The sequence below is a fragment of the Oryzias melastigma genome, linkage group LG9 (assembly GCF_002922805.2).
Source record: "Oryzias melastigma strain HK-1 linkage group LG9, ASM292280v2, whole genome shotgun sequence".
NCBI lineage: Eukaryota > Metazoa > Chordata > Actinopteri > Beloniformes > Adrianichthyidae > Oryzias > Oryzias melastigma.
In genome coordinates this window covers 19668159-19677720 of record NC_050520.1, presented here as the reverse complement: position 1 = coordinate 19677720, position 9562 = coordinate 19668159, and the positions used below count along the sequence as shown (strand labels likewise).

The window sequence follows — 9562 nt, the reverse complement described above, 5'->3', positions numbered from 1 at the left end:
AAAAAAAGGCCTACCAGCAGAATTCAAGATGAACTGATTGTTGCCATAGATTTCTTTTACAAAGCTAATCTGATCTACAGTAGTTATTCAAATATAACACATTTTCATTGTCCTCCAAGATATTATCTAAACAAATATATCTTAAGCACAGTCAATTAAGGCAATTTTTTTTATCTCCCTAAACATGCAATTGCTTGTAAGATACAAACAATATCTTATTGTCTGATTAAAACATGTGATATTAGTTATTTTTTAATTACTCAAAATTTTGGCAACACATTTTACATATAAGGGAAAATAGTCGGGAAAAGTCCCATTATTAAATAAAAAAACATATAATTATGAACAAAAAATGTAAAGATAAAATTGTTTACAGTATTACTTCTTATTAGAGGACCTACATTTTAATTCATATTTTCTCGGGTTTTATATGAAAAATATTCTATGTGCACTTCAAACATAAAAACACAAATATTTAAAGATTTTTCAAAGAGAATTTGTAATCTTTTTTTTAAAGATTGTATATCCCTTTAATGATAATAAGCACGCGGTCACTTTAAATTGAGTTTGATTACGTCACAAACTAACGCGGAAGTTCACGCGGAGGGATCTGTTACAGTTTTGTTTACATCCCCCACGCTGTTTGGTGTTTATAATTGCGCGCGTTTTTTACAAATTGAAAATTATACCATTTATGAAACATTCTTATAGTAGTTTACCTATTTTAAAGGCCAATACCAACAACTGTCGGGTTTGTTTTATTATGTTTTTGGTGAATGACTAGCTAGCCATCTCGTAACCGTTAGCTTGCTGCTACATCAGGTGAGTTTCTCTTTCCCGAGAAAGCCTCGCTGTAAACCTCCGCCAGTTGTGACACTTGAGTTTTAATGTTTTAGGAACTTCAGCGAAACGGATGTTGAAGCACCCTGTAGAGCGGCACTATGTTTCATAGAAACGGGGCACCACCACCCCACAGAAACGGCCCGTACCCCCGGACGCAGGTTCCCGTTCCGTATGATTACAGCCCCCTGAGCATCGGAGATGCTAATAGGTAAGTTCACCGCAGCTGTGGCGGGGCTACAAACTTTTAATAATTGTCCGACTATGCAAAAAATATGAAGTTGTATTTATGTTTCATAGGTCTTATCATGATTTTTATTTTAGTTTTCACATCCCCTGAGGTTTTATTTTTTAAATGACGACTATTTTAATTGATTGTCCAAGAAACTTAGAAAAAAAGATGCTCAAATATTATAGGCAGAGAAGTGTATACAAAAATAAAAAATCTCACCAAGTAATTGGGTCTAGTTCACACATTTGATTTAAGACAAAACTAACAAATCTATGTTGACTCTTTATGAGGAAATAATTATTGAATTATCATTTTTGTCTGGGGAAAAAATCACCCTTTAAGCAAGATCTCAAATGAAACATTTTTTGAAACTTTGCATGGTATTTTTTAAACAAAATGTTTATTTGGTTGGTATTTTTTTTCAATAAACTTTCTTATCCTCAGGAAACTCAAATGATTTAATCAACTCAAAACTCAGCACAAATGCATTTTAAAAACAGTAGGGCAAAAGCTTCAAAGTTAACATAAATTTACTTGTGAGTTTAAGACAGATTTATCTTAAATTGCCAAAATAATATACCAAAATCTAGCTAATTTTGACATCTTATTTCGCTTTAAAAAGGCAGGACATCACAACTTATTTTAAGGAATCTTAAGATTCTACTAGTTCCATTGGGAGAGTTTTCCACTTAAGGAATGGGGAACCATCCTGTATTCTAGATATTTTCAACTTGTTTTGAAAATAACTTTTGTTCCTGTACTTCTGCATACTTTTAAGATGCTTAGTATTCTTGTGGTTACACTTCATCTAAATAGACTTTTAATTGTACTGGTTACTCTTAGGTTGCAGTTTTAAAACGCTTTTCTTCAAGTGTACAAAATAAATTACATATTGTTTTAGTCCTCCACTGTAGGGTTTCTACTTACAAATCCAAACAAGTATTTTCCTCTCAGTAAATAGAAGATTTGCTATTCTAGATAGACATCTCCAAATGATGACCTGGTAGAATTGACCATTCTCCTTGATGATTTATTAAAGTTGTTTAGCATTCTGAACCTATGAACCATTCATAAAATGTACCTTCAAAGGAACATCAGAAATATAAACATGATACTTTTCGTTACTGAACCCCACAATGTTCTCAACAGTAACATCTCCACATGTGTTTTCAGAGGCTTCCATGTCCTTGAACAACAGAGGCTTCCTCCTTATGTATGGACCCCGCCTCCCCACTTTGCTCCCATCGTCGCCCCTCCACGCAAACCAGCTTTGAACTACAGCCGCAAGTATATATAACTTTCAATCTGTTCATTATGAGGGGATAATATCTAATGCTTTACCTTCCGAAGCGTTTGATTATTTGTATGTTTTGTTGGGCCTCTAATTATGATAGTGGATGATTTTCCTTTCTAAATAAATAAAATTCATGTCAGAAAATACTGGCATTTCAGATGTATAAACCTTGATCCTTTTTGAATATCTGAACAGTTGTTCATTGTCCTCCCTGGTTACAACATGTATAAAGTATTGTTTTTACGTGTAAAATGTGCTTTGTTAATAAAGTTGCCTCCATCATCGGTTCCTCCAGGAGGCCGAATATCAACAGCAGCCCTCATCTTGTGAAGCGCCAACGTGTTGGTCCTCCCTCCCATGCCACAGCTTCACCCGTTTCAAACTGGACCCCCCCACCGAGCAGTCTTCCACATCAAGCTGTGGCAGCGCCTTCGACACCGCTTTCTAGTTTTGATCGTTTTGGACCCAGTAGACCTGTCTCTACTCCTCATCAGGGCCAAAGTGTGCCAGAAAGCTACAACGAGCTTCAGACATATGCCAGAGATCATGTATGTTAATCTGCAGCTAATTTAACTTAAAATGATAAATGTTTTGTTGCAGATGTAGTTGGTTTAGCGTGTGTTTCTGCTTCCAGTTAAGTCGACAGATGGTGGAGCTGTTTGAGGCATGCCAGCAGCAGCCTGGAGATTTAGAACGCAAGGAGATATTTCGAGCTCAGCTGCAGGAAGACATACAGAGCATCTTTTCAGGTAATTAGCAAGACCTGACTTTTTTTTATTTTTTTTAAGGAAAAGCTAAGATTCTTATCAAGTGTCTCTTTCAGCGGCACGGCTTTACTTGACTGGGTCATCTATGAATGGTCTGGGCTGCCGCAGCAGCGATGCAGATCTGTGTCTGGTCATTAACGGAGATGTGAGTTAGTTCATCCGATCAAATATTCCTATTTTAGCCACAGAATTTCCTTTATTTTCTATTTTTTTGTCTTTTTTTATTATTTATTATATAATCTGACTTTTTTTGTGTCAGCTAATGTTTATATACTAATTTTTCTTTCGACAGCATGTTGATGCAAAGTACTATATAAATAAAGGGATTGATTAAATCATTTGAAAACTTTCTTTTTTGTCTCTCAGAAAAAGCATGAGCCGCTCTCTGTCCTCTCTCGCCTAAGAAAGCTTTTCAGAACACTCTGTAAGTAAAAGAAGATCCTTTTGCTGCTCTCAATTCATCTTTATAGCATGTTTTCCATATTTGATTGTGGCAACTTTGTATTTGTTTATTCATCTGATACAATAATAACCACAACATCAGGAATCATTGTCTGTATAGATCCCAGCTGTGTCAATAAATGGGTCAACAACGGTTCTGTGGGATAATGCAGAACAGGGTCAGGTCACCATCAGTAGATCAATTGGCTCCTTTGGTTGCCTTTCTGGTCCTGTAAATATTTGCTTGATAATACACATTCTTACGTTTCCCTGGATCTATAATCGTGTTTGTTTTATCTCACAGAAAAAAGGACAGGATTGTTTTACAGTATCGATCCATGTTGTGAGATTATTTAGTCTCCACTAGGTGGAGCTGTTTTCTCAGTTGATCTCAACAGTTTAACCTTTAATTTCTAGCATATGTGGAAGGGACTTCTCTGATACGTGCAAAAGTGCCGATTCTGAAGTTTAAGGAGAAAGGCAGGTAGGAGGCTCACATTTATTAAAAAAAAAAAGTAAAATTGACTCTGTATGAACATAAATTGCTCCCTATGACCACTGAGATAATCCTGAACTCCACAGTGACCTGGAGTTTGATCTGAACATCAACAACACGGTGGGGATCAGAAATACATTCCTGTTGAGGAGTTACGCCCAAGGTAGGTAGACATAGCAGGGTCATTTGTTCTCAAATCTGATTATGTGAAGTGAAGATGTGAGTTGGTTTAATCTACATGTTTTCTCAGCTGATCCCAGAGTAAGACCTATGATCCTTGTTGTGAAGAAGTGGGCCTGCCACCAGCAAATCAATGATGCCAGCAAAGGAACACTGAGCAGCTACACGCTGGTGCTGATGGTCCTCCACTACCTCCAGAGTCCGCGCACTCGTGCAGAATCCTGGCAGATTTAATCCCATTTCTTAAAAAGAATGAGTCATCTGAACTGTGTGTTTATTTGTTGTTGTAGCTCTCAGAGATCCAGTGCTTCCATCTCTACAAAGGGATCACCCCGTAAGTATTTTAGCTTTTCAGTCGTTCACTGTTTTTGACCTATTTTGTGTCGTCATGCAAACAGGATTGGAGTTTAGGACAAATGCAGATAATTGAGATTATTGATTGTTTTTGGTCCTCACTAAAATAAAAAAGTCATTCTTTACTTCCATTATAAAATCCATGTATTAATGTATTTTTCCCTCAAAGCCTTTAGTTTATACAACAGACTACTAGGGCCAGTTGACAAGAAAAAGTATTTTACATTGCTATTTAAAACTCATAAATTTACAATAAAAAAGTAATAAATTATGAAAAAAGTATGTTATTTGTGACTTAAAAAGTCATAGGCTAAATTAATGCCTTTTTTCTTGTAAATTTGCATGTTTGAAAGTCCTAAATTTATTACTTTAATTCTTGTAAATTTACAAGAAAGTATACATTTACAAGATTGTTGGAAAATCAAAAATTACAGCTTTAAAGCGTTTAAAAAAAATTTGTGGCCCTAATAAACTTACTATTGCAAAAAAAAAAAAAACTAAACAAAATTTATATTTATTAAAAAACGGAAAATAAATAAAAGAGCTCTTCAATCTAAATTAAGTCAATTTAGATAAATGGCAGCAATATTAATCTCTTATAAAAGCTTCAAATTTAGTAAATTTATTAGATTTTGCACTCATTTTCTATTTCTGGCACTTTCATTCTGTGTTTTCCTGTCATTTCAGGATTGTTTTAGCCCCTGCATGGACATAAACCTGGTTCCAGAGGGTTCCAAACACGTGCCTCCCTACAACTCCACGAACCAGTCGTCGTTGGGAGAACTGCTGTTGGGATTTCTCAGATACTATGCGTCAGAGTTCAGGTATCTGAGGGGAATGAAATGATCAGCTCTTGAGTTGCACATGCATTCACAGTTTTCCTCCTCACTGCTTCTCTTCATCCTTTCCCTCCTCATCGCTCCCCGCTTTTTTATGCCAACTTCTCCCCCTGTGGTCCTTCGTCTGTCCTCACCTTCTGTCCTCTCTGGTTTTATGTTTCTGGCTGAGGGGCAGAAGCAGGTGGGCCTCCTTAAGCCTTACATGACATACCATAATCCTTGCATTTGCAGTAATGTGTGACACTGCACTAAAACAAGTGCTGCCAAATAATGTGACTCAATCAGGCAGATTTTTATTTATTCATTGATTCGCATAAAATCATTATTAAATAAATAAACAATTCATTCATATTTAAAAATGTCTTATGCGTTAATACCTACTGTATTAACACATTAGAATTTGATTCATGCTCTTCACAGAGTCACCCAGTTGTGTTGTGGGCGTTGTAGTGAGGGCATCATTAAGCGATCCTCTTGTTGGACTTTTGCAGTTGGGATAAACAGGTGATCTCAGTGCGTGAGGCCACAGCTTTACCCAAGACTAACGCTCAAGAGTGGAGAAAGAAATTCATCTGTGTGGAAGGTAAAAAGTTATTTGGAGATGAAGTGAAGAAATCCGTCAATTTGTTTGTTTCAAGTCAGAAATAAACGTGGTGAAGGTTTACACTCTTGACATGTTAAGTTTATTTTTTCCAAGTTTTTTTACTTCTTATTTTATTGTCAGCTTTCATTTTTAGCTTATTTTCTTACTACAAACACACTGAAGTTAGCTTGATTTGTGATATTCACAGGTAAAGTCCTCATTTATAAATAAATGAAAATGAAAAAGGAGAGAAATTAACTCAGTAAATTTACAACTTTATGATTTTTTTTCTGACTTGACTCAGCAAAAGAAAATCACATTAATATCAGTGATGTTACAAAAAGTTGAAAAATCACGACATCATCTAAAAAAAATTGCATTGTTTTTTTGATTTTATGTTTTAGGCTTATCCCAACATATAAATTGATGAGTCGGGTGATGCTGGAACTTGAAATGTTTACGTCTATTATTAATATTTTATTGGCTTTTTGGTGTTGCTGCCTAAACACAGAACAAGTTAAAATTCAGTTTATGATTTGCTTCCAATTTGATGCAATTTAGTTTTTTATTTAAACAATGTGATTATGAAGAAGTGGTTTTGCAAACATACTTACTAGTTTTACAAAGAAGGAGCTTTTATTTATGCAATTATTCTTTAGAAAAAACTTTCTTGAAGCTTTTCTTTGCCTGAAAAAAACGCAATAATTAATTTTTAAGGAAAATTATTAATAATTTTTGCATTTTTTTAGTTAAAAATACCTATTTTTTAAGTTAGTCATATGCTCTTTTTGTGACTTTTTTTTGTTACATTTACAGTTTACATTATATCATTTTTAATGTCATGAACAAATGATTTTACACAGATTAATGTCCTCCAACTCATGTTTGTGAAGACTGTCATTCTGATTCTGTTCTTCAGGACAACTTTGGAGTTTGAAGTGAAAAATCTATTCATTAGAGCACCAAAACTTTTATCAAGTCCAAGTATCTGAATGAAACATGTCCTTGATATTAACTTTGTTTCAGAACCATTTGAAAGAAATAACGTTGCCAGAGCCGTCCACGAGAAACTGAAGTTTGACGCTATCAGAGCTCAGTTTGTTCTGGTACGTTTTGCTCCTTTCTTTTCACGTTTGCCTCTTGCCTGACGGGATTTTTTGACCACCGCTCTGCTTCTATAAACAGTCCAGTAGGAAGCTGCATGGAAGAAAGGACCTGAACTCCATCCTTCCACTGAGAGCCATCATCAATAAGGAGGCTTCCAGGAGATAGACGGCGCTCTCTTTTTGTACGGTGTTTTCTACCGCGAGACGGGACCAACCCAGAAAGACGCAGCAACACCGGTTTAGACGTTAAGCTGCTGTGTTTCCCTGATGCAGGAACTTCCACTGTTTTCCAAAGAATTGTTGGTATGAAAGCCATCAAAAATGGAATGGAGTAACTTCAATGTCCTACAGTTAATAGCGTTTACAGAGTTACAGATCTGAAATGTTTTATTTTTACTATAGTGTTCTCCGCTGGACCTGTTTTCCTAATCCAGCTAGAAATGTTTTCCTTACAGTTGAAAGTGACTTAATGTGACTCAATGTTAAAATCTGCAACAAAAACGTTTTTCCTTTCTGATTTAATTGTAACAACCGTAGTTGCAGGTGTTTTCCACGGCAACATCCGCCTGAAGATCACTTTATTCCTGCTGCATTTGATTGGGCAATCAATCAGTTTCCTCCATCATTCTGTACATTTGTCATCTTAAAACTTTATGTTTTCAGGTCAGCATTTTGCTAAGCTGTGGCTTGAATTTGAAGCTTTTTTTTAAGGATAATTACAAATTCATTAAAGAGCCTTTTCCACCAACTTGAAGTTCCAAGCTTTTCCTTAAACTGAGATGTTCCTGTTCAAATGAGCAAAAACCTTTAAAAAGATGTTTTTTTAGGTCTAAGTTTTTTTTTTTTTTGGCATAAAATTGTTTACATGCTTTATTTAAATATGTTCAAATTAAACTCAGGTGCCAAACATTTTTGTGAAATTGTGCACCTTGACTGTGTTTTGATCTGTTTTAAAGGCGTTTACACAGCCCTCCTTATAAAGAAGTTATGTTCAGAGGTACTGTTGGATTAACCTGCTTTCTTTTGACACTGATTAAATAATTCTGTTTCATAAATGTGACAAATACATTGACAACACTTTTACAAAGTTACTTTTGGCTAAGAAATTGTGACATGCAATCCATACATATAACAGTTTTAAGGTTTTGAATACATTTGTTAATTCAAAATGAACTTTTAAAAACAGTTTTATAGTTCTTACCAAGTCTTGAAATGGTGTAAATCTGCTTTGGTACAGGTCTAAGTTTGTTTCTAGTAATTTTTTTGTCATTTCTTGGCATATGAGCATAAGTACAAGTTTTTGCTTTTCTGTTTTCTGATCTAAATTCATACAAACATTTGCTTCTGACAACAATTTTGCACACATCTTTTTTTATGTCTTTTCTTACAAATAAAAAATAAACTGTTTTTCATTGGAAGTCCTTGTTTTAAACTAACATTTAAATGGAAAAGTCATTCCTCTCCTATTTTTCTGATATAAAACTAATGCTCAAAATTATATAATGAAGTTAAACATTTTAAAAATGTGGAATGCGTATTTTACCATCTTTGTATGTTGAAAGAATATTGTCAGAAATAAGTACCGGTTTATGTACCATCAGCTTTTCCAGCAAATTTTTCATTTCCCAATTTCTCTGCTTGTAAGACTTCTAAAACATTTTCTTCTACCTGGAAAAATGATATGAAGGAGAAAAACTAGAACATGTACACACAAGATAAAAGATTAAAGCTTTTGGAATGAAATTCCGTGAAGCTCAACCCCTCTATCAGCACTGGTGTCATTCAACCTGACATGCCTGCTATTTGTCAACTTTTATGTTTACTTCTCTTCTTCCTGGTGGTTTGTTTAGAAACCGTTTTACAGTTTGGTGTTGGCAAGACAAAACTAAAGTTTAGGGCTCTAACTTAAATCTGTCCATTTTAATCCATTAGTTTTACCTTTTCCATCTGTAATTTCTGTAATCTAAACACAAATTTGAGATGTCTATTTCACCTGCAAATATCAATATTTCACTTCAAATTATTTGAGCCCAATTCTTTAACATCCCACCTCATCAGTTTCAACATTTCTTTCTCCAAATTCATTTTAGAAAACATTCCTCCATAGTATTGGGTTGACAGAACATTGAATTATTGAAATCAATAGATTTATATCATTATTTTACCTCAAATTTGTTATAAAAACAATAGATAAAGGCATCCACTCGCTGATAATTACAGTCAATCACTCAAAATTCTTTTTAACAAAGCAATACAAATTTTTGAAATTGGAGATAGGCAGAAGCTGAAGCTTATTTAAGCAAACTGCTTTGTAATAATTCAAAATACAAAACAGGAACAACACAAATCTGTACAATGTATTTATAATATCAATAACATTAAATGTCAATTTATCAATCGGAAGCAGAAAAGCATCACATCATAATAGTT

General features: G+C 34.5%; 1 protein-coding gene across 1 annotated transcript; it reads left to right on the top strand.

The window, feature by feature from the left end:
- Nucleotides 1-582: 582 nt before the first annotated feature.
- On the top strand, nucleotides 583-8550 carry tent2 (terminal nucleotidyltransferase 2). Its single transcript, XM_024276127.2, has 15 exons — nucleotides 583-822; nucleotides 897-1051; nucleotides 2246-2359; nucleotides 2662-2914; nucleotides 3001-3115; nucleotides 3190-3278; nucleotides 3500-3557; nucleotides 3992-4058; nucleotides 4157-4233; nucleotides 4321-4449; nucleotides 4541-4584; nucleotides 5292-5428; nucleotides 5935-6026; nucleotides 7053-7132; nucleotides 7212-8550. The coding sequence occupies exons 2-15, from the start codon at nucleotides 942-944 to the stop codon at nucleotides 7296-7298; spliced, it is 1452 nt and encodes a 483-aa protein (XP_024131895.1). The 5' UTR covers nucleotides 583-822; nucleotides 897-941; the 3' UTR covers nucleotides 7299-8550.
- Nucleotides 8551-9562: the final 1012 nt, after the last annotated feature.